The 25,475-nt window shown below is 40.5% G+C and overlaps 2 protein-coding genes across 6 annotated transcripts in view; one reads left to right on the top strand and one right to left on the bottom strand.

Moving 5' to 3' along the window:
* Positions 1-9: 9 nt before the first annotated feature.
* On the top strand, positions 10-25,023 carry SKP2 (S-phase kinase associated protein 2). Of its 4 annotated transcripts, none has more exons than XM_051804803.1 (10): positions 10-94; positions 810-1,048; positions 5,252-5,363; positions 5,640-5,783; positions 6,363-6,497; positions 7,812-7,910; positions 9,408-9,535; positions 11,127-11,178; positions 11,831-11,938; positions 24,382-25,023. In XM_051804803.1, exons 1-10 carry the CDS (start codon positions 87-89, stop codon positions 24,392-24,394), a joined length of 1,038 nt encoding a protein of 345 aa, XP_051660763.1. In that variant the 5' UTR covers positions 10-86; the 3' UTR covers positions 24,395-25,023. The 4 variants fall into 4 exon arrangements, with proteins under 4 accessions (XP_051660763.1, XP_051660762.1, XP_051660764.1 ...); XM_051804802.1 differs by lacking the exon at positions 24,382-25,023 and adding an exon at positions 21,768-23,233; XM_051804804.1 differs by lacking the exon at positions 24,382-25,023 and adding an exon at positions 13,053-15,053.
* Positions 15,570-25,475, bottom strand: part of NADK2 (NAD kinase 2, mitochondrial) — a 32,174-nt gene continuing 22,268 nt past the window's right edge. The window contains exons 8-12 of one of the 2 annotated variants that reach the window (XM_051804791.1): positions 23,229-23,372; positions 21,221-21,276; positions 21,084-21,137; positions 20,462-20,585; positions 15,570-18,354 (exon numbers count right to left, since the gene is read on the bottom strand). In XM_051804791.1, coding sequence (XP_051660751.1) covers positions 18,216-18,354; positions 20,462-20,585; positions 21,084-21,137; positions 21,221-21,276; positions 23,229-23,372 — 517 coding nt within the window. In that variant the 3' untranslated portion in view covers positions 15,570-18,215. The remainder of the gene's footprint in view (positions 18,355-20,461; positions 20,586-21,083; positions 21,138-21,220; positions 21,277-23,228; positions 23,373-25,475) is intronic. The other variant, XM_051804792.1, reaches the window with a different exon arrangement.

Genomic DNA, 25,475 nt, shown 5'->3' with positions numbered 1-25,475 from the left:
CCCCCCGCGGCTTCCGGCCGGCCCGGGGCTGGCGCGGTGCTAAAAGGCGCGGGGCGCGCGGCGGCGCGCGCGGGCCTATTAGAGCCATGTACAGGTACCGGGACACGGGCATACCGGGATACCGGGATACCGGGATACGGAGACACGGGGACACGGGGACAGGGGTCTCGCTGGCGGGCTGCGCGTGAGCCCTCGCGGAGGGAGGGCGTGGGTCCCCTCCGCTGCTTAGGGGTGGCGGGCTGTGCGGGGGGACCCCGGGCGCTGGGAGCGGGAATGGGACCCCAGGGGAGCGGGAGTGGGTCCCGGGAGAGCGGGAGTTGGTTCCTGAGCGCGGACGCGGTGCGGGGCCACGCGTGTGTGTGCGCGCCCCCGGGGTGCGGGACGTGCGCGGGATCCCCGGGCCGCTTCTCTCCCGCCCTCAGCGGGCGGCAGTCGGGATCGAACGCCCGCCGTTCCCCCCGTCCATCCCGCCCCGCTGCCCGTGCGGGGGTCCCGGCCTGACCCGGTTTTGGGGGCTGTGAGGCCGCCGCGGGGGTCGAGCCGTGCCCGCCGCCTCCGCCAGCCCCATCGGGGAGCGGGGCGCCCTCATTCCCTGGCGGGATCTCTTACCCGAACGTGCCAGACCGAGCACACGCCTGCTTATGGCTGTTGCTGGTGCTTCCAGCGCCCACAGATCCCCCGTTTTGATCGCCCCGCGTGTGGATGTGGGTTACGTGTGAGTTTGAAATGCTGCCGTGCGGCCGTCCCCGTCGTGTGTTCGGTCGGTCTGGCGGTACCCTCAGAGCCTGTGGGTTTTGCTCTGTCTGCAGGAAACACCTCCAGGAGATCCTATCCTCCAGCACTAATGTTTCCACCAGCTTGGACTGGGACTCCAGCAAGACCACGGAGTTCCCGTCGAGCATGGGAGTGTCCGTCCTTAAGAAAGACAAGCTGGGCAACGAAAACATGCCGCAAGACCTGCTGGTGTCATCAGGCTGTCCTGCTCCAAAACGGCAGAAGGGGTTTGTTATTGTGCGCCGGCCGTGGCTGCTCCGAGAGGCAGAGCCAGGTACGATCACCCCGGTCCAGGTTCTGCTCACGCTTCAGTAGAGGTGGAGAGTGGGCATCACAAGTTGCCACTGCCTTATTGTTTACTTTTTTTACTCTTACCCAGCAGAATGTCACTTTCAGATCTGGTGGCTTTCAGGCCTGGGTTGATAAACCCTGTTTTATGTAAGCCTTTAAACAGGGGTGGTGTATCTGGCTCCAGAACTGTGGCCAATGAAAAGCATGGATCTCTCCTGCCTAGTCCTGACAGCTCCTATCTGTGTGCTGGGGATTTGTGCTGCATGTCTCTGTGTCTATCTGCTCTTTCTGTGTGGGACATGGGTGGCACCTTGGCCCAGCAGGGCCTGTTGCAAATGAATGTTTTAAGGTTGCTTGAAGAATCACTGGCAAAGGTATCAGCAAAAGCAGATTTAATATAAAAGTGAAAGCACAACGAAGTTCATGGGCATTGTTCACTCTACTGCTTACTAGATGGTTAAAGCACACAGAGAAAAAGCAGTAAGATCTAAAATCAATCACTCAAAAACAAAAGTCAGCCCAAAAAATAGCTATGTTGAGGCACAAGATTGAGTAGACCCCCTGGCTGAACTTGAGCCCCGGAACTGACCAACAGTTTAGGCCTAAAAGTTTAACAGTACATAACAGCACTTAATTGATAGCTTCAGTTAATTTAACAAAGGATTCATACAGAATTTACAATAGGCACAGCAGTAACTCACTTATAGGCATAACTTACAGATCTAAAGTATTTGAGAATCTAAGAGAGCAAGATTCACAGTACATTTGCTTTAGTTTGTTCACTCTCAGAGGCACACAGACCTGAAAGAGTATATACAAGGTATATACTGTATATACAAGGTATATACTGTATATACAAGGTATATACTGTATATACAAGGTATATACTGTATATACAAGGTATATACTGTATATACAAGGTATATACTGTATATACAAGGTATATACAGTATCCACCTGTGAAAAATTCCCCTTGAGTTCAGTGAAGGACTCATGTCAGAAGCCTTTGCATCTTCTCAATGGGCAAAGAGTTGAGCCTCAAATACTGCATGTATCAGCCCAGGATCTGTCATTATCGTTTAGTGGTCCTCCAAGTATAGCAAATTTGAGAGTTTGCTGGCTCTGCGAGGCCCCCCCTCAGAGGGAGATGCTGGTCACAGCCTGCTGTGGTCCAGGAGACCTCAAAAGGAACAGGAGCACAAGTGGTGTTCCTGCAGTAGCAGGGATGAATGAGGAGAGGAGTAGGAAAACCCATCTTATTGATAAAGGATTGGTGCCGCCAGCAGAATTTTGTTTTTACTCGACCATGGGGCAAATTCTGTGTACCTAGTCTGCCAGAGTCAGATGGGCTTCTATCTAGCAAGGGGAGAAGGACTCTAGCCCATAAGTTGTCGGGATGATCAGAAGGGCTTTAAAAAACTAGGTTTGAAGTGGGAAAGGGTTGAAACCAGGCTCTCCAGAGATGAGCCTAAGGGTGGAAAGTTAGAGTTAGAAGTGAAATCAGCAGCTCAGCTGAAATGCAGGTACACCAATGCACGCAGCATGGGTAACAAACAAGAGGAGCTGGAAGCCATCGTGCAGCAGGAAAGCTATGATATAGTTACCATCACGGAAACGTGGTGGGATGACTCGTGTGACTGGAGTGCTGCCATGGGTGGCTATGAGCTCTTCAGAAGGGACAGGCAGGGTAGGAGAGGTGGAGGGGTGGCTCTATATGTTAGAGAGTCTCTTGACTCTAGAAGTTGAAGTCAGTAACAATAAGGTTGAGTGCCTGTGGATCGGAATCAAGGGGAAGGCCAACCAGCCTGACATCCTGGTGGGAGTCTGTTACAGACCACTCAATCAGGATAATGAGGGTGATGAATTATTCTACAAGCAGCTGGCAGATGTCTCAAAATCGCCAGCCCTTGTTCTCGTGGGTGATTTTAACCTGCCAGATGTCTGCTGGGAACTCCACACAGCGGAGAAGAGGCAGTCTAGGAGATTCCTAGAGCATATAGAGGATAATTTCCTGCTTCAGCTGGTAAATGAGCCTACCAGGGCTGGGGCCACCCTAGACCTGCTGTTCACAAACAGAGAGGGGCTGGTGGGAGATGTGGTGGTTGGTGGCCGTCTGAGGCACAGTGACCATGAAATAATAGAGTTTTCAATACTCAGGGATGCAAGGAGGGCCATCAGTAAAACCTCTATGCTGGACTTCTGGAGGGCAGATTTCAGCCTACTCAGAAGACTGGTTCAGAGGGTACCTTGGGAAACAGCCCTTGAAAACAAAGGGGTCCAGGAGGGATGGACATGCTTCAAGAAGCAAGTCTTGAACACACAGGAGCAGGCTGTCCCAGTGTGCCAAAAGGCAAGCCGGTGGCGGAAGATGATCAGTCTGGCTGAATAGGGAGATTTTTTAGGAATTTAGGGGGAAAAAAGAGAGCTTACTGACTATGGAAAAAAGGGCTGGCTACTCAGGAAGAGTTTAGGAATATAATTAGGTCATGTAGAAAGAAAATTAGAGAGACAAAGGCACAATTTGAACTCAATCTAGCCACTTCTGTTAGGGATAACAAGAAATGCTTTTACAGATACATCAATAACAAAAGGAGGGGCAAGGAAAACCTCCATTCTTTGTTTGACATGGGGGGGAACATAGTCACCAAAGATAAGAAAAAGGCTGAGGTATTTAAAACCTTCTTTGCCTCAGTTTTCAACAGTAAGACAGGTTGTCCTCAGGACAACTGGCTTCCAGAACTGGTAGGCAGAGACAGGAAGCCGAATAACCCCCCTTTAATCCAGGAGGGAACATATAGCAACCTGCTGAGCCACTTGGATCCTCACAAGTCTATGGGATCAGATGGGATCCACCAAGGGTGATGAGGGAGCTGGCTGAAGAGCTTGCCAAGCTGCTCTCCATCATCTACCAACAGTCCTGGCTCACTGGGGAGGTCCCAGATGATTGGAAGTTGGTGAATGTCACGCCAATCCACAAAAGGGCTGCAAGGAGGACCCAGGAAACTGCAGGCCTGTCAGCCTGACCTCAGTGCCTGGCAAGCTTATGGAGCAGATCATTCTGAGTGCAGTCCCACAGCAGCTACAGGATGGAAAAGGGATCAGACCCAGCCAGCAGGGGTTTAGGAAGGACCGGTCCCATCTGACCAACCTGATCTCCTTTTATGATCTGGTGACCCACCTGGTGGATGAGGGGGAGGCTGTGGATGTGTCTACCTGGACTTCAGCAAAGCCTTTGACACCATCTCCTGTGGCATACTCCTGGAAAAGCTGCAGCCTATGGCTTGGACAGAGGCACTCTCTGCTGGGTTAGGAACTGGCTGTTGGGCCATAAAGGGACTGGCAGGGAAAAGAACAGGACTATAACCTGAAGACCTTGGACACTTGAAGGGGTTATAAGATGCTGGGTTCCTTTCCCTGGTGTCAAAATGTGTTTTCAGTATGAGTGAGTATGGGATGCAAAATAAATAAGCAGCTCTCTCCAGACACTAGGCTATCATATGGAAGGTGGGAACGGCCTCAGACAACCCTGTTTTTAAATAAGACTGAGTGCTGGGTCATAGGCAGCTGTAGCTGAGCTTCACCACCCAGAAATTTCTGATGTGAATTGCAACACCTTCTGGAGCCCTATATCTACTTGTGAGAAGCTGAGATTGTACCACATCCTTTCAGATAATTCTTGGGGTGGAGATAGCATGCCTGTTTTAGGGAGTAGTTTATAGTACCTGATTTTTTCTGTGTATCACACAAAAGCATAGCTCACCTTGAGCTCCCTTCTGGGACCCTTGCATGCATAGGAAGAGTGGGCATTTCAGAAGGGAAAAAAATAAAAGAGGATCACACAAGCCTTAGAATAGAAAAGCAGTAACTAAGATGCTCTTGTTTCCCAATTGAGTATGTGAATAATGATTATTGTCATTTTTATCAGTAAAATTGTTTTTCCATGGCTTTAGTACGTATAGAGTTGATATTATGGGAACTTTTGCATTTGCCAGGCATGACTATGCAGAGATGGTAATAATATCTTCCTACACTGAAGAGCTGAAAGGGGGACAAATAGTGGGCTGATGTCTGTATAACCTAGAGAGGTTGTAGAAGTGCTTTTAACAGCCAAACCAAACAAGGCATCTGATCAGCAGGCAAGAATGAATCAGCTTTAAGCAGAGTGCGTTTTGCTCTTTCCCTAAAGGTGTTTCTCTGGATGCGCTTCCAGATGAATTACTTTTGGCAATCTTTGCATATTTGCCCCTAAAGGACTTGCTAAAAGTTTCAGTGATTTGCAAGAGATGGCATCGTCTTTCGTAAGTATTACTTCTCATAATTTAGTACTAAAGAAACTTCCATTTCCATGGACTGTTAAATGATACGGTTGTAACCTTGTTTATTCATGTATAATTCAGTTTATGCCATAGGTGGGTTATATGGATGTATAATCAAAAGATGCTTCACATATTTTAACATTAATATAGTCTATTAAATAGTTTTCCCTCCTCTCAGTCTTTTTTTTGACACTGAAAACTTTCTGTGGTTGTTGTGACCCTTTTGAACTCACTAACAAGTAAAATTCTATGCCTCAGGTTCGATGAATCTCTCTGGCAGACTCTTGATCTCACTGGTGGGAATCTGCTGCCAGGAGTGCTTGGACACTTGCTGCCCGCAGGTGTTACTGTATTCCGCTGCCCAAGAGCCTGTATTGGAAATCCATTGTTTAAAACAACCGAGTAAGACCTTTTCTGCATGTTCTGGATCCTGAAACCCTCTCTCAAATATTCACAGTTTTTCTGTGTAGTTTTGGTTTTAAGGTAGTAGCAACCAGTAGCAGTATTTGTGCTGTCTGTGGCCTGTGGAAGTGCTGATCAGTGGTTAGACATGTTTTGGAACAGGAGAATCTGCATTCACCTGTCAGCTATTTAAAACCAACCCAGTGTGATTTTTTGAAAGTACTGAGTCTTATAAGGCACTTGCAGAACCATTTCTTGGTTCATTTCTTGTAGAACCAAGAATTGTCACCATCTCCAGCATTTTATATGGGACACGACACCCAAAAAAAATTATTTAATTGCAGCAGGGTAGACTTTCAGGTGTTATGAGGAATTGTGAATGCCTGGAATATGAGTTCTGCAGTTTTGTCTGGTAGCTTAGCAGTAGGCCCAGTGAGCTTAGTCATATACTCAATGTGCAGCTGAACACAACAGTAGAACTAGTTTGTGCAAGTTTGTATGGTTTCAGTGTGTGGGATATATTTGTGAAGCCTGTTTTAATGAAATTTTAATAACTTGACTTTTTTTTTTTTTTTTTAGACTTCTCAGACTGCAGTACCTGGATTTGTCAAACTGCACAATGTCTGTTGCAGATCTCCAGAGTATTCTTTGTCTGTGTGAAAGACTGCAGAACCTCAGCTTGGAGGGACTAGTGCTTTCTGACAACATCATCAAGTGAGTGACATGTTTGGAAATATTCTGGAAATACCTTCTGTTTTGTGCCATCGTTTTGTGCAGGCTAATGAAAGAATGCAGTGGAGAGTTGTTCCTTGTGAAGTCTATTGAAATGGCCAGTTTTAAGCACCTAACAGAGCAAGCTGGCAGGCTAGATGAGCTGCCTGTTCCTACCTTCCAAGAGATGAGGTGAAGATGAAACACCCCTATAGAAAAGTGTGTCTTGGTGCCATTTTTTTTCCAAAAATTCCCCAGAGTAGGAGGAGGTTGGAGAAACTGCTCATCTCTCTAGGGTTTGTGTCCATTGGCTGTTCCCACATCCAAGCTGCACAGCAGAACTACTTTTAATTTCCCATTTTTGTGCTCCCAAGAGAACTGTGTGTTTGGTATGCAGGTTCTCTTCTCTTTTAAGGGCTCTGGGTGGCTCTACCACCAGATGCTCATTGTGCTTCTGCGCTACTGCTCACTTCTTTGTTGAACTTCACTCTGAGGTTGTGGAAAATTACAGATTCTGTCAAGCAGGTGAACTGTTTTTTTTGGTTGTACTGAAAAGACACTCTTGGGTGTGCAGTCAGTCTCCTGTTCAGTCACATTAGGTGATTGTGGAGGTGCCAGGACCATAGGTCAGATGGCAGAGATTCTGGCTGTCCTGCTTTCTGATGCCTTCCTCACTCCAGAGAGGGGGAAGCAGACACAAATCAATATAGTTTGTTTTTTGATACCAGGTGAAAACTATGTGAAAACTGCATACTCATCAAGCATTAATGATGGAATTTTATTGCCTTATGTACAAACGTAGATACTGCACTTGAGTTTTTCCAGGTTTTGCCAAATGCATGTCTGCTCTAGTCTTGCAAACAAATGTGTTCAGGGGATGCTATTTGGACATGTTTTGTTGTAGAATGACCTCCGTCTTGCAGAGGGATGACATCAGAAATGGGATTGTTGCTTTGTCTTTTGTTGAGGCATAGTCATTTCTGATAAGCTATGGTATGTGTGTATTGGCATGCAACAGAAGGTGGTGAAAAGAAATCTTTTCCTTGTAAACATGGTAGTTTATAAACATGCAGACTTGTCAGGAATGTCAACTAAATAGACAGTTATCCCTTTCAATGTTGTGCTTTGATTTAGCAAGTACAGAGTTGAGACCCTTAGTGACTCAGGTTTGTGAGTTGATTGAAGATGCAGTACTGCTTGTTTAGTGAGTCACTAGTGCCTGGGATCCTAGCTCTTAAAAATAATCGCACATCCTAGCAATGCCAGCGATGTTCCAACATTTAAATTTTATCAGACTTTTTTTTTTTCCCTCCCCAGGAGCATTGCTAGGAATCCCAATTTGATACGACTAAACCTTTGTGGGTGCTCAGGGTTCTCTGCAGAAGCCTTGGAGATGATGTTGAGCAGCTGCTCTGCGTAAGACAAAACCAGTTTTTGCTGTTCCTGCTTACTGCTATTTCTGAGAAAAAGGATCCTTTTTATTTTTTTCCTTGGGCCTCCCAGTTGTACTTGTATCTAACACCTTTTCTTGTTTTTTATGTGCTTGTTTCTTTTCCTAAATGCCTAACAGTTGAATATTAGTGGAATAGTCAGGTAGTTTCTCTCCATCAAGCTATTTTCTTCTGTAATAGCAAAGATGCATTTTGGTAGTTTTTCCTTAATCATCCTTGTTGGTGGATAAACCCCACTTATGTCCCTTTCATATCCTGTAAATTTGATTTTCTTAACAAAAACAGTATGTGATTCTCACAAAGTGAAAGTGTGTGTTTTGAAACTGGAAAGTGGAATCCCAGAGCTCTCTTTGCAATCAGAGTACAGCATGAATGCCAGAGAAGACTGTGCCTTTCCATGGTAGAATAATCCTTCAGTAACCTTCTAGTTCATGAAGCACTGTGTTCAGATTTACAGCTCTTCAGAGATTAAACCATCTGCTGGCAGGAAGTCATTGAACTGAGCCCCAGTGAGACTGGGATTTATATCCCAATCTTTCTGCTGACTTCCTGTGACATGCGAGACAACGTACTTAATCTTTCCTTCTGCAAAAGCATGTTTTTTAATCAAATTGCAAGTTAGTGGACAGCCAAAGCCTTAATCTTTCTTGTTGCTTGGTCTGGTTACTTGGATCATGAGCTCTTTAGAGGATGGCAGTCTGTGCAGTGCACAGTGAATAGCAGATGGCAAACCTGATCCTGGGAATGCTAGTGGCAATTTAACTGTTTTTTCATTTATGTAGAGATTGCCAGCTAAATGCTGTACTTGTGCATTCCTTGTGTGTTTGTCCTCTGGTTACAGCTACACCACCTGCACACAGAACAATACTTCATCCAGCCCCATGGTGATAAACTATAGGTAATCAAGCACATAAAGAGAGTTAAGCTCACAGCATGACCAATGTTTATATAAAACTATAAAGTATTTTATGCTAATTAGGATTAATTGGTCATCTGACCAGTGCTAATGATGGATAGTGTTTTTTCCTTTCAATGTGACCATCTGTTCAGTAGTAACAGATTCAGGTCACAAACTCTGATGAAAAGACAGTGTCTCCCTGTGGCAGTCCTTGGAGAGAGACTCCACTTCCTAAGATAGTGAATCATTCCAGGTGGAACTGGATTTGGGAAGTCACTCTAACCCCTTGCCCAGATCAGGATCTAAAATTAGCACTGGCCAGGTTGATGAGGACTTTCTCTGGTTGGATCTTGAAAATATCCAAAGACAGACTCTGCTGGGTAACCTGCTCCATTAATTAGTGCTTAATCATTGTCATAGCAGAATTTCTACTCATGAATACAGGAACTTGGTAGTAGGCGCGTTACAAGTATTTCCTTTAAAAGTATCAACTGTAATAGAAAAATATCAGAACTTGAACTGCATTTCATTCTTGTTAACAACTCTTTGTTCATTTGTAAATAGGCTGGAGGAGTTGAACTTGTCCTGGTGTGCCTTCACAGCCACACATGTCAAAGCAGCAGTCAGTCATGTTACTTCAGAAATCACCCAATTAAATTTAAGTGGATACAGAGAGAATCTACAAATAGCAGGTAAATAGCAGCATGAGAAATCTTTATCCCATTGTGGGATAAAACAACAGGCTTTATATTTTCTTCTGGTTGGCATCCACTCTGTGTAGAGAAAAATCATGTACTAACACTGATTTTATGCTCTGTATAGCATGAAGTTGTTGATGTCAGAATCTTACTCATATTTCTAGCTCAGACAAGAAGGGTGAGATGATTTTTCTTCTGAATTTAAAAAGAATCAGGTGAAAGCTCATTTCATCTTCAGTTTAAAGGTATAGCCCTTACTTCTGAAGTGAGTCCTGGAAGCCGGACTTGGTATTTTGCTGTGAATTGGCCTTCCAGATACTGTTCCTGGAGCTTTCTTAGGGCTTCTACTGTTGTGGCTGCTGAAGGCATCTTCCAAAGGAGAAAAGTCACAGTAACTGCTTGAGTTTGAGACTGACATACAGATGCCAGTTAACTGAAAGGCAAATAATCTCAATAATCAGTATTTAACTATTTGCTTGCTAATGGTTCTTGGAGGAATAGTTGTGTAAAGTTGGAGAGTAATAGAAAATGCAGATAAATCTAGATTTGGGGAGAGGGTACAACAAAACTAACAAGAGCATAGATAAGGGCTGATATTGCTTTGGTGCTAAAGAGAAATTAATTTTCTCAATGAATGAATTTGACAGTGGGGCACTAGCTGAAATGTCGGTGGTGACCTCTCTTATTTCTCTTTTAACATCACACAGACCTCAATATGTCTTCTCCTTATGAGGAAATATGCAAATCTTATCTCAATCCCAAACCCACAAACAAATATGCTACATAATCTCCTTCACATCAAGAATTTAAACCTTCTGTTGACTGGACCACTAGAGACAACGTGCCAACCTCTTCTATTTGCCAAACACTGAGTGACTTTACTCTGTTTCAGTGCAATAGATATGCCATAAGACTTGAATAGTGCATTAATCATCATCATTTAGGTATTGTTTTCTTTAGCTTTTGCACATGAATTCTTAAATACCAAAGCTTTCTTGCATGTTGTTTAGCACCTTGCTAATAACAGTGGCTTTTAAGTGATAGTGATATCTGAGCCACAGGTGAGTCAATGCTATTTGCACACAATGAAAAGGTCTCAAGAATTTACAGTTTAAATCAGGAAAACTATAATTTTGTCATGAGGAAAGAACTTTCTGTAGGTAAAAATAAGGATGCCTAAACTTGGTGCTCTGAAAGGGTATTTGATGTGTGGTAAATTTCTGTTACTTTTTCACTACATGTAATTATTTCCAGCATCTCACCATTGCTATGTCTTGGTAGATTTCACAGAAATATCACTTGAATTACTCCCTTGCTGAGTTGGTGGTGCAACTGACTTTTAGGGACACTTCATGGAACTAAATGTATCTGCTTTGCTGAGGATTAAAAGAAGTCCATGTAAGGTATCTTGATAGGCAGTCTGTATGCTGTCTTAAGCATGAATCTTTTAAACAAAAAGTTGAGCTTTAGTTGTGGGGTTCTAGTAGAGAAGATACAAATGAACATAAATGGAAGTGAGTAGGCCGTATAAAGCGTGTTCATCTTGTTACTGAAAGGTGGACTGACTCTGTGTGACTCTTTTTAGATGTGAAAACACTGGTGGAAAGATGTCCTTTTCTTGTCCATTTAGATCTCAGGTAAGATCTGTGCAGCTAGTCCTTAAATCCTTATGGCTCAGGGGATTAGCAGTAATACATGATTGCACAGCACTGCACAACCAGAAAATACTACCTAGGCTAAAACTACAAAAGATTTGCTATCTGGCATGACCTAATCTTGAAGATTTCTTTGCCATCTCATCATAAATATTATATACCTACAGGATTTATTAACTAGCAAGTGAGGGTAGTTGATAGGTGGAATGGAGGAAAGCATTTAGATGCCTACAGTTTATAAGCCAAGCATCCTAGAGAGAGTTTAATTCTTCTCTGATATAAATTAGTTACTTGGCTACATAACAGTAAAAAGAAGGGTGTATTTTGGTTTTGACCTAGTCAATGACAGTATTTTGAAATCTCTCTGTGAAGAACTTATCTATTCTTGGCAGGAGTTCTGCTGCAGAGTATCTGTGTGAAGAGAAACTTCTGCTTCACTTGCCCTTCAGTGATAATCAAAATTCCTCCCCTCACAGCACGTATACACTAGAGATGGGTTGCTTCTATATTGAGCAAAAACATACTTTAGTGGTAGAAGTTGATGTTTATTAAATTTCTTGGCCTGAATTTTGGAAATACCAAACTTACTGCTGCTTTATTCCTCAGCCTTTATTTAATGTGCTCTTCTGTACAGTGACAGCATGATGTTAAAGCCTGAGTGCTTCCAGTATTTTCGGCGACTCATGTTCCTCCAACATCTTTGTCTTAGTCGATGTTATCAGATATCACCTGCTGCCTTGATGTAAGTAATCTCTGAATAGTTTTGGTTTGCTACTCATGCAGAGGGTAAGTTAATTTAAACTTGCTTTATTTTAGGTTTAGAATTGCACGTACTGTTTTGAAAAGCTTACTGGTGTGAGGAATTGTGAATAAAACTGAGATAAAATAAGCTGCTATAGCATGGATAGCTGCTATAGCTCTAGGTCTGCCAGAGCATGTACCTTTTGAGAATCCAGACTGGAACCAAAGGTGTCTGAGATAATCTCTCAGTGATATCAGTCTGCACTCATGGAACTGGCTGCTCCATGCATGCATTAGTGGCATTCTACCAATGTTACTCATTACCGAACTGGAGTTTCCAGTCCTGCCAGTGACCAGTATTGATGTCAGTCCTGGACTTCTGACTATGCAGCAAGATTTGGAAAAGCTGGCAGAGTTGACAGTACCTGTTGACTAGCTAACCTCTGTATATTTTTGTGAGCACCTTTATTAGTTATTAATTGCAGCTGAAACACTTAGAGTTACTTGTTTGTGGGGGTTTTCCTGCCTTTTATTAGCATAGAAGCTTTCAATCTCAATACTTTAAGGAAGGATGTCAATCCAAAGAATGGTCAACAAGAAAAAAAAAGATTGTGAGTGGAACAAGACTATTAAAAAATATGCATCTGAAGAACCTTTCCTGTAGCAGTGTGTGCCTGAGCCTTTTGACTTTGTCCAGTAAGATACACAGTTCATATAATGATAGGGAAAATGTAAAGCAATCAAGCCAGGGATGGATACTCACCAAAACATTGCCACAAATTGGAAATTGATAGTACCTAGGGGCTTGTTTCCTCTGAACCATACCCTGAAACTTCATCTGGGGCAATTTCTTCCACTTGTTCTAAATTGTTAAGTCCAGGGAAATGAAAGGGGAAGAACCAGTTGGTTTTCAATCTGTGAGAGAGAGATCAGCAAAAAATAATATATTCATCCAGTTTCATGAAGTATCAGGACAGAGAACCAGTTTCAATTAAATGTGTTTAAGTAGTTACCCTCTTGTAAAAATTAGCAGAAATGGAGTTCTCTAGCTTGGGTACAGACTGAAAAAAAAAAAAAATGTTTTTAGTTTCATGATTGATTTCATATTTTTCTAGAGAACTTGGTGAAATTCAAACGTTGAAGACTCTTCAGGTGTTTGGGATAGTGACTGACAGCTCCCTGCAGCTCCTAGAGGAGGCACTGCCTGCAGTGAAGATCAATCGTTCACACTTTACACCCATTGCAAGGCCAACTGTTGGCAGCAAAAAGGACCATGAGATTTGGGGAATCAAATGCAGACTGACACTGAGAAATCCTAATTTCTTATGATATGTACAGTGCACTGGATGCAGTGGACACACTGTGCATTGAAGCTCCTTAAGAAACAAAGTGCTGGAGCACCTTTAATCATAGTACTGTTATTGTAAAAAGCATTCTAATTTGGTCTTACACCTTAATGATGTTTCATCGTATTTTTTAGCATTGTTTGTACTTCAAGCCTTTAGAGATCTGATGATCTGTGAGCAATTGTAGAATTTTTCAGGCTTTTTTTTTTTCTTTATACAGGGGATCTTTGAAAAACTTCCAGTTAACTCCTGGAAGAGTTAATTCCTGTTAGTTAACCTTTGCAAGCCGTTCCTTAACTCCTGGAACAGCTTGCAGAGGTGCTAGGTATCTTAATAATGTTTATAAAGGAATTTGCAGAGCTCAAAGTGAATAAGATATTAAACCTATTCAACTACTTAATTGAACAAAATGCACAGTAAGATGAGAAGCTCTGAGTATAACAGAGGACTGAGACTGAATTAATCAAACTTGAAAACAGTAACTTGGGGATGTCTACACTAAAGCAGCTAAGAGAGCTCAATACTGTACAAGTTAGGAGGCAGCATAAAGGAGCTACAGTAAAGTTTTTACTTAGCAGGCCACAAATGATACTTTTGTATTCAGTATTGTGCGCTGCTAGCAAAATACAGTCTGAGAAGCCCATTCAGAATTAGCATCTGTAAAAATAGATGTTGGTTATCCATGCTGGTTTGATGTGGTAGTGCTAGGTTTTCTGATTAAATGTTACAGAACCTTAGTGTAGCTTCTGTGAGTCTGATCTCAGATTAAATTTCCTCCAAAGAACAAGATCTTTCAACTGCAACTGATATAGTGGTAAAAATATTGCAGGAGGAGGGCTCAAATGGTTCTAGATATGACCAAAAAACCAAAACATGGATCTGCAGCATAAGAATGCTGGAGGGAAGAGATGCTTTGGTGCTAGCAAGAAACATCAATTTTCTTTTGTAATAGTTTATGTTTGTAGTAGCACTTCACTTTTTGTATCTGTATCACTAACCACTGTTGTCTAGTGTGGATTTTTTTTTTTAAAGTCATAGAAAAAGCTGAGTAACTATCCAAAAAAATTTAAAAAAACCAAACCAAATAAAAGGATAGGGACAAGTAATGACTTTAACTGAAACTTTCATCTGCATCTATTATCAGGGTCCTTGTGCTTCAGGCTAGAATGTTCCAAAAGGTGTTCTATCTGATAAGTTCTAGGACAAAACTTGGACCCTGTGTAGGGTATAAATATGCTGTTGTTTTTCACATGAATGCAGTCAGCAAGCAGGTGAATTTATTAATGGATGTTTAAGAGTAGCCTACGGCATTACTGCAGGGCTGTTGCGTAGGTACAGTTTTTCCTGTTGCAGTCTGAAGAAAAGCATTCAGGTATTAATTATCTGGTGATGCAGAACACCTTACTGTGGGAAGATTGTATGAGTACTAGAATTTGCTTTATTTAATTGACTTCCTAGAGTACAGTAAATAAAACACATTATCATGCTAATCTGTTTTAAGTTGTTTTGGTTTTTATTCAGTTTAACAGTGTAAGTAACAGTTGATTCTTTACAAAGATGTTAATGGGCAACATACCTTGTGAAAACTGGAGAAGTAAGGGGATTTGGATATTCTACTGCTTCACCATTTGCTGCCTTAGTTTTAAGCCTTAAATTACTTCAAGGAAAAAAGTAAATTTATGCAGCTTAGCACTACCATAAATACTTCTCCCTGTGCACAATGTAACTCCATGCACCTTCTGTTGCATTTAATAAAGATCTAAGAAATTGCTACGTTGTACAAAATGACTGATTAATGGGAGAATGCTTTCCCTAATTTCCCCCCAACTTTGTGTAAAGGGTTACAAAGAGGGGAATTTACCCAACCAATGTGTAAACTGGTGGTTTAGAGGACAGGGTGTTATCATGAATACATTTAGCATTTACTAGACTGTGCTTTAAAACCATCTACAGAACTGGGACAGGAGTATGGGTTTAGCTAGATGGAATAGTCCTGAACTACTTTCAACTACCAGGTTCAGTGTTGGACTATCACCCATCTGTTGGTTACGGTGGCAGCTGTAGCAGACACACAGTGAAAGTCCCTGGGGTTAAGGTGCACCACTGACCTCTTATTAATTTATTTTCTCACTCTGTGCAATTCATACCAAAAACTGCTACATAGTCTCTGCATTATACCTAAAAGCATGAAGGCTTACAAACCACTAAAGGAACCTGAACAATAACAGAAGAAGCTGAGTGCATGAAACACTTTTGAAAGTCGAAATAAGGCACAGGAGAGCTTCATTTATCAATTAACCTTTTCATTTTTATTACATAATGTATAAACACCACGTGGAGAGGAGAAAAAAAAAAGGCAAAGAATGACAGGTCTAGTTTAACAGAACACCATGTGGACTGGCACTAAATGAAAAGACCATGGATTTGACTCAGCAGGTAGAAGAGGTGCAAAGATCACCGCCAGTCCATGCAGATTAAATCAGTGTTAAACCAATACTCTGTCCTGTCATGGAATACTGTCTACCAGGTAAATTGTACTGTAATCCCTTGCAATAAAGGATCCTTAAAAAGTATTCTACAGTTCTTCAATAAAAAAGGTAGCTGCTTCTCATTTATTATAAATTTCTGAATCATCCTAATTAACTTAAGCATTCACCAGTAAATGCTTCAACAGAAGTGCAATTAAATTATAGACAAAACCAGTAGAGGCCACTCATGAGTAAGTCAGGCTTCCATTTCACTAAGTTAGGAATTTGTGAAAACTTACTAAGTCCTAAACCAGATCATAATTTGGATCTGTCATGCCTGAAAACATTGTCTTTTAGTCTTGACATTCATAATAAGGAATGGCAGGCATGTTTAAGAGGTATGCTTACTGATCAGACTAATCAGTCTCCATTAAAACATTATAGCACACAAATACCTAAATAAGCAGAGGATGACATTTCTGACATAATTTGTCTATGCAGGTGTTCAATACCTAAATCTGATCTAACAGTGGCAAAGTCCTAGGAAGTAATAAATTAGCATTAATGGCATTGGTGGGTTTGGGGGTTTAACAGAATATTGACTGGTGTACTAGGTAGAGGCACATAAACCATCCTTAACTGGTTACTGATGGAGTGACAACTAAAACGCCCTAGTTTGTGTGCACACAACCTTAGAAAGATTAGTCTTTTGCATCTTTACCTTTAGACAAGTTTTGCAGATTTTTTTTAGACATCAAAGGCTTTATTCTGATAGCTCCTGAACTTACCAAGTTTTGAAAACTTATTTGGCTACTTTTTTTTCCCTTCTGGCTGTGCAATCATGATAGCCAGACAGTGTAAATAACTCACTTTGCAATACACTTAAAAGGTAAAATGTACACAAACAATGATAGCTTATTCAGAAATCTCCATCAGTATCACATTTTCCTAGAACTGAATGGTCAAATGAATTTTCTCTAAAGTATGTTTTCATTTTGTGTTCACTCAAGTCATAGAAGAAAAAATCCTTTATCTACTTCCTCCACCTGTAAAGAGCAGTTCATGTTTTGCAAGTGGCAGCAAATATACTGATTGGCCACAATGGAGAACACTTCCATTAGACCTGAGAACATCTGTTACAGAAGTCTCTCCGTTCAAAAGCAGTTTAAAGAAAACTCACTTTTGGAAGCTAATCTGTAGTAGACAGGACAAAATATACTTTTTTCAAGTCATGTGGTAGAAGAGTTCCTGCTGTAGGAATATTAACTTTGTCAAATTCTGCCCTCTCTTCTATGCAATTATCAGCACAGATTTAAAAGGCAGTCACAGTTTACAGTTTCTCCAAAACATTATTAAAAAAGTCACTTCATCTTCTATAATCAGAACTTTGTTTTTCTATTATCAACTTGCTTACCTAACATGAGCAGAGTACATGTAAAATTCATTTGTTGCCAGTTAAATATCAGTAGAATTCAGCACAGGATTGGAACTTTCTGAGGAAGGTGAAAACATATGGTGAGAAAACTGGAAGACATAGGTATTAACTTGTGCTCCAACTCCTAGTACACAGGATATCTCATTCTTCTTCAATTATAAGAAATTCATAACCTAATATTTCAAACTATTTAACTTAATAAGGCCAAATATCTTTCTTAATGATAGCCACCTACATGCACTAGTGTGACTGAACACCTGTTTGCCAGTTAATCCACTCAGTGAAGGAATCTATCTTACTTCAACATGATTTCTATAATTTGTAAATCCCCATTGAAGGGCTTAAGAAAACCTCTGGGTTTCAAGTCCCTCTCTAGCCAGACAGAAAAAGTAAAAGCTACCTCATTCAAGATGTACTAAACCAGACTTTTACTTTTGATGTAAGCCTATAAAGTAGAAAAAATACTGGAAGAACAAAAAAAAAAATTGCCACAAATTGTATGAAACTACAAAGTTGTACAATTTTTGAAAAGCATACAAAAGGTTTGTGTTTCCATTTCTATTACATCAACATCATGGTTTACCAAAACCTATATATCCTTGCATCAAATTGCTAGATTGACAGTCAACTTTTCTACAAAAGTGTATGTATGAAGGTACTTAGTTTCAGTCCCAGACTGTTACTAAAAAACTGTACATCTGAATATTTAATGCTACTGACTTAATACTTGAACCCAACTACCTGTGTTTAAAAGGCTGTTCTTTCATGTTTGCCTTACAGGTTAAAATGTCAATTTTCACTGAAGTTAGAGGTAACACTTCAGATACATTTCTTTTACACCAGATGCAAAAACAGCTTAAATATCAGGCTAATGTTTCCCCAACCCAAAGGAATGAAAAGCATTTCAAGCTTCCTCTAAATGCTCTTGCATCTGAAAAAGCCAACATCCAGTATAATGCAGCATTGTGATATCCCCATGGTTTCCCTCTATGGATCCATAAATGTTTCAGCAGAAGACACGAGGGTCCTTCATTCTTCCAGCAGAACAGTGCACAGTGCATCCTGTGTGTCAATCAGTATCGATGCTATCGCCCCATCATTAAATTCAAAAGATGTTCCTCCATCCACAACCATACAGGCATCCCAACAGCGGGAACGGACACAGACTCTGCAAAAACCCAACAACTCAGTTTTCACAAAACAGCTCATACATTTAAGTATTTCACAGAAGCACTCAACAATAAGACTGGTTTTTGGCCCTTCTTCTGCGTGGGCCAGTAAATGCTTAATCACATACTTAGAGAACCATTTAGCACGGTACCAAGCACTAGAACCGCCCCCAGTTATCTCTGCTTTGTGTGGATGTAGCAAAGAGTCCAGGGAGAACTGATAGACTTGTTCAAATAATTGCTCCCGGAGTCTGAGAACAGCCTATAACTTAATATTTGGTGTTGAAAGCTGCAGTTTAGGTATATTTTTTTAAAAGAAAGCTACTGATGATCCCATTTAATCATGATCTACTTTAATCTTCACAGAAAAGTTTTCAATTAATTTATGATTCTAACGCATTGTCTTCATGTTAAGTGAAACATACAATTTCAACTAGCAATGCTTGACAGTCAGTTAATATAGTCTGTTTTGTTACATGAATCATTCAGAGAAAAGGGAAAGTAATTTCAAAGACAAAAGGTGAAGGTCAGAATGCTTGTCAGACAACTTCATGAATAGGTATTGCAGCATACTGCTGTCAATATTAGTCTGACTACACTACCTTAAAGCTAAGAAATTTAAATCTAAGCTTATAAAATTTAAGGTCTCTCTCTTAGAACCAGACAAGATAGAATAAAGCTACTAACCGCCTTTGTCATCACTTATCTTTAAAAGAAAATTAACCATTGAAATTTATCCCTTCATACAGAAAACAAGAACACTATTAAGTAATGAGTTCTTGGTCTGTACAATGTTCTGATATCCAAAGTTTAATCAACAATTATGCAGTGACTTAGATTTTCAGGAAGACACATCTTCCAGAAATATGAATACCTTTATGACTTGGTCATACAATGTTGTTGTAACACTAGCTCAAAAAGAGAAGAATTTGGGTCCCCATCGGGTCAGAGCTCCTTTAGACATTTGTTTTGATATAAAAGGTTGAATTAATATTTAATTAATACTGAAATACTGTATTGCTTTCAATTGTTTATGTTATTGTTTATATGTTCAGTTATTCTGAACATATAACTAACAGTTGTACATTTTTGTATTTAATTGTGGCAAGCTCCACAAAAATCATAGAATCTTTAGATTGGCAAAGACATGCAAAATTATTGAGTCCAAGCATTAAACTAACACTACCAAGCCCACCACTAAAAATATGGCCCTAAGTGGTTTTTAAATAATTCCAGGGATGATGATCCCCTTCCAGAGAAGATGATTCCACTACTTCACTGGGCAGCTACTTCACTGTACTAATTTCCAGTGCTTGACAGCCCTTTCTGTGAAGAAAATTTTCCTAATATTCAATCTAAACCTCCACTGGCACAAGTGCCCTAAGTTAAAATGATTAATTACCAAATAATTCAGTTTGGAAGGGCAACCTTCTACTCAAAGCAGGCTTTACTTCAAAGACAGGTTAGGTTGCTTAGGGCCTTGCCCAGTCAAGTTTTGAGTTTCTCCAGGGACAGTGATAGCACAACTTCTGGACAACCTGTTCTATCACCTGACTATTCGCTCTGTGAAGATTTTTTCTTCTTTTTTTATCAGAATCTTACATCCTATAAAATCATGACTGTTGCCTCACATTCTGCTCTGAAAAGAGTTTAACTCAGTCTCCTCTGTAACCATCCTCTGGCAGCTGAAGACAGCAACTGGCTCCTCCTGGCTCAGTCTTGCCTCCTCCAGGCCACACAAAAGCACCCTTTGAGTCTCTCCTTTACACACACACGGTGTGTTCTGGCCTCCTCATTCTCTCAGTGGCCCTTTCCTGAATTCACTCCTGTTTGTCAGTGCCTGTGTCTCATAGTGAGGGAAATGGCACACACTCAAAACTGAGCACAGCAAAGTCCTTTTATTCTGTAAGACTGTGGATGGATCAAACATTAAATAGGCATAACACAACTAGGAAACATTTTCCTCCTGCTGTTATGAGAACAATGCTCAAGCCACTCAAAACACAAACTGGATGTTGAAACACTTCAAGGGAAAGTCCTGGATTACTCATACTTTTTGACATACACAGAATGAAATAACTCTTCAATGCTGCAGCCAACACTTACTTTGAAGAGAAGCCACGCTGACGGCTACTTGAAAAAACCCTGTTTACAATAGGTTCTCGAACACTGAAAAACATCTTTGGTTCCTCTGGACTGTAGAGCAGAGACTCATTGAAATCATTTGTTACTGTAAACAGAGAAATCAGCCATTAGGTTTTCCAGGGAAAATTAGTTACTCTCAGAAACACTCATTCCTCCAGGAAAGAGTGGCTTCTCTACCAAAAGGGAATATTGAGTCTTGACAGATGTTTAATAGTCTTCACAGGCAGAAAAACCCCTCCTTTTACAGAATATTCCTTTCAGTTCTGCTGCATGATGAACACTTAACAGCCCTCTTCAGGTAATTAAATGTTGTGTTTCAATATGTGTATTAAATAAAGTGTTTCAAATCTTAGGAGAACTGAAATTCTCGTGAAGATCTCTATATATACAGAAACCTAAATAAGTGTTTTCATATCAAGTAAGAAATTTTTTGCCAAATGTGCCTAAATAATGTTTGCAAGAAAGAATATTCTTATTGAAGGAGCGCTAGAATACTGAAAGCATTGCTCAGTATTAAGAGTACAAACAAAATGAACTGGTGAAAGTTAAGACACTTTAAAGAAATCTTGCCTTTTTCACTGACCTTTTTGCACTAAGTCCGTGTTCAATGGCATATCCAAACTTCCACGCTTTTTCGCTGTTGAGTCAAGAGCGAGAGCCCCAATTAGGTAAGAGTATGTTTATATAAACTTGGCTAATAATGCCACACTATTCACTCACCGATCTTAAGGATCTCTTCAACAGCTTGATGTGCAACCTTGTTAATATTATAGGACCTAGACAGAGAAGTAGAAGTCTTGTTTGCTGAGCAGTACAACTTGGGAGAAAAACAAAGCAAAAAAACCCTAAAAATTTTGCATACAGACAAAGAACTATGTTCAACACTTGGGAAAAACAAACAAACAATGAGATTAAGTTTGATATCAGTTTCTTCCAAAAAAAATTCTTAAATTAACTCTTGGTTTGGCATCTACCTGTGGCTTTGCAAACCTTAAAAATCCACTACCTGAAGTCTTCAGGAACGAGCATGATACATGGGGTGTAGTCTATTTACCAGTAATCCTCCTGCCTTAACCCAGTAACTGCTGATTTAAGTCTGCATTAAAAAAACTGAAGCATGACAGTTCTACAGATTCAGTTCTTATCCCATATATCCAACTCTTGCAAATTAATCCTCTCTGTTAGTTTTCATTTATAAACCAAACATTTCTTCACAAATATTATGCCTCTTTGTTTGTACCCTAAAGTGTGGGCTTGAATCTCATAGGAACTGGTGCATATAGAAAAGGGACAGTCAGATCAGACACTTCTGCATTTGACACATTTGGAGGAAAAGTCACATAAAGCCTATCAGACTGCAGAGCTGCTGAGCGTGGCTGTCCAAGGCTCCTTCTCTTACACGTACTGCCTACCTGCAAGCCTGATCAGATGCTGGCAAGAAACTGGGATGCACAGTTTGAAATTTTTCTCTCTCTCAACTAGATGTCCTTTTACACAAGTTTCAGCAGCTAAAGACAGCACTTGGACATTTAAATGTCTCTCAGTCCAAGGGGGCCTGAAATTCCAGGAGAGCCCCCAAACCACAGGCTAAGGAAGATCACTCCACTGAGAACTGGCCTCAGTTTAGAGAAGTCCAGCAACACAGCAATGGAGAGGAGCAATCCTAGAGTTTGGTCCCTGGTTCTGGGATTGCTCAGTACAGAGTGTATAAGCAAATGAAATGCTTAAGAACAGCATTGAATTAAGACTGTACTTTCCCAAGGTACTGAACACTAGGAAAGTTTCCTTAGCAGTCTGCCAATTTCATTCTTGGCAGGCTCCAGGACTAAGTTATGCTGACTGAATACAAAATTCTGAATTACAATGAAGAGTAAAACCCAGTAACCATGGTTACAGCATGAATATTCATTTTCGAATTTCATTAAAAGCTTCTGTTGTAGTTCATCTTAGCCTGCCACATAAATCCAGGGCCTATTGTACAACTTTAAACTATGAACACAAATAGATTTCAAGGCTTTCACTGTACATGTCTCTCACATCTCAAAACTAAGTTGATTAGACTTACATGCAGTACTGCAGCTTGTTTAAGCTGAAATTAAAATAATTTACCCCTTTGATTAAGCTAGCACAGTTCTGTGTAGATACTGTCATCTTTGTTTAAGGAGAGTAATTTGGCAAAGAGATTGTGCCCTGTCAATTAAATATGAAAGAAACGAGGCTCGAAAGGAGAATGGACAGTAGATGTGCCAGAGACAACTTAACACTGCTTCTAACTACATGTTTTCCCATTCTTCTTAGAGCTTAGATTTTTATAAGTTTACTAAGCTACATCATCTAAGCATTTCCATTTTAGTCAACAAGACTAGTTCACAGATCATCCCAGTATGCTCTGCAAGTCAGAACAGAATCTCCTTCCCTTACCACTCCCAACCATTCATCTTCACATGTGGCATTCAACATCTTTCACCAAAATTACACCTACGGTAAACTGTGTCAGTGCTGCAGCTCCTCACCCTTTCAGTGCTTCTCTCCATACCTACAAGTAATGTGAGCTCTACTGTACTGATATGCCGAGACAGATTTGAACCATGTTGACAGTGAGAATATTTGATATTCACTGACTTACCCCCAGCCCAACAGTCCCAGCACAGACAAAATACGTAAGCAAAATAGGTCCATCTAGCTTATCTGAAATGATATATATATCAAAGCAGCAACATGTACTTACCATGCTTTTGATCCTGTTCCAGTACACACATTAAGCCCTGAACTCTTCTGTTTTTCCCAAGGACCATCATCAACTGATATTTCATAATAGGAGGCCCTATGAAGCGAGAATTTAAAACTGGGTTTGCAGGACTTAAAGTTCTCCCTGAATAAGACAGAACACACAGCCTTATCAGGCACATAACAGTTTAGAGGGGCTAGTTTCAAATCTGGATGACAATTTCACAGACTTTGCACAGTGTTTCCAATTTGACAGCTACTTCTGATTCACTTCTCATAATAATTTATGCATAAAACCACCTCATGGTTTTGGTTCATCTAGGAATCACTTTGTATATAGAAGCAGGATTTTTTGGACTTACAAATAAAACTGTAAATAACTACCTTCCTTGCATAATTGTTGCACTACTGAAAAACTGTGCTTATGCTACCATTAGGTCTCATTAAATTATGACAGGGAACACTAAGATGTAAGGCACTACAATATAAGTAATAGCATGGTTTGAAGCTGAATTCTTGATCACTTCAATAATTAAAAGTCCATTCTGTCAGGAACAGCTTAAAACCATCAGTAGGCTTACATTTCTCTCTAGGGCAAATTCTTCCTAAAGCAGAAATATACTATGTCTTGGGGTACAATCATGTCCTGCATGTTACTGTTCATGTATCAGGGGATTGCTTGTATTAGGTCTAGAGGGGCCAGAGGGTTTCTCTCTGTAAGCTTCAGAACATTCAAGAGTTTATTTATGAACTAAAGTTGCTGATGTTCACAGTGCCTAATGCAAATGGTATGATACAGTCTTCAGATTAGTAGGACCCTCTTACAAAAACACCACATTTACTGTGTCGTGCATGACTGAGTTTCACCTTTCTTAGTAAATGGACCTTACTGAGCTATTTTAGGTGAAGAATATTTCAGTCTGGATCCATTAGGAATACAACTCTTGACTATTTGATGTCAAACAGTTTATCCTCTTAGTAACTAAGGGTATTTTGTGTAATCACTCTTGAGAAGATGGGGAGATGAAAGAACTGGAAGTAAATTATCAACATGGGTGTACAGTTTGATTCAGTTTAAGATAATTTTTGCAAGGTGGGTATGAAAGGTTTTCTGTTTGGTTTTTTTTTCTTCTATTTCCTTGTTTTCTTCACAGACATGCAGAATAAGACCTTAGAAGAAGCTGCCAGTCATTTTGTCCTAATAAACAGCAAACCTGTGTATTTGAACCTTACAGAAGACTCATCTCTGTGACATCATTATTTAAGTCGTCAAGTGTAAGGTCCTATTAACACAGTATTTCTTTCTAGAGATTAGTTCCTACAGGCATTGTGTTTCCCAGTGGTTCTCGAAAACACTGGAACCAAAGACCACAATGTACTTGTGACACTCCAGGTGTTGGAAAACAGCTTTTTGTTCCTCTATCACTGTCTGTTAAAGAAACTTTTCAGAATCTTGAAAAAATTAGGTTTGATTTAGTAGAAAGCAAGATTTGTATCTCCTTGAGACTAATTCCTTCTGTCAGACAGAGGCTGCAGTCTGGATGAAAGATAAAGAACTCCTGGAACACTTATACTGTTTCCCGCAGCAATCGGTGTCCCAGGCACTTTACCAACACAAGAAGTTGTTACACTCTAAAGCAGTTTTTCTGTTGTTGTTGTTTGTTTTTTTTTTTAAGATAAACAATAAATGGAAAAGGGATATAAAATACAAGTAAAACTTTGGCCAAATCCTGACCAAGGATAATGTTTTATCTGTTTTATCACAACCCCCATTCATGTTACGCATATCCTTCTTGTTGTTTGGCTGCCAAAAATGCATTCATCTTCAGCACAGAAAGGACAGTGAAATTTATCCTGGATAGGGCAGCACCACAAACTGATACAAACTTGTTTCTTAACACAAGGAAATAAGTGTTTTCCCCCAATAACAAAGCTTCTGCCAAAGGTAGGCTGATAGCTTTGCTTATAAGAATAGAAAGGCAGGAAAAAGAGTACTTGGTCATGCTAAAAGCTATTTCTGCTTAGTCATGCTAAAAGCTTACCAAAAGATATTTTACAAGAGATATGGGAGACGAGGCAGTTTAAGGATGGGTGTTTAAATCTTCAATAAAGGGGAAAGAAAACAGCCAGAAAAAATTAAAGAATGTCCAGACAGGAGGTAGAAAACCAGAAATTAACATCACTGCATTTACATCTCTGAAAATACACTTCGTAATCTGCAATAATACAATCAGTGTTAAATATCTAT

Source organism: Manacus candei, unplaced genomic scaffold (genome assembly GCF_025592945.1).
Source record: "Manacus candei isolate 608988 ecotype Guabito, Panama unplaced genomic scaffold, ASM2559294v1 h1tg000061l, whole genome shotgun sequence".
In the NCBI taxonomy this organism is placed as follows: Eukaryota; Metazoa; Chordata; class Aves; order Passeriformes; family Pipridae; genus Manacus; species Manacus candei.
Note: the sequence above shows the minus strand (reverse complement) of the source record. Positions and strands in the feature narration are given on the sequence as shown.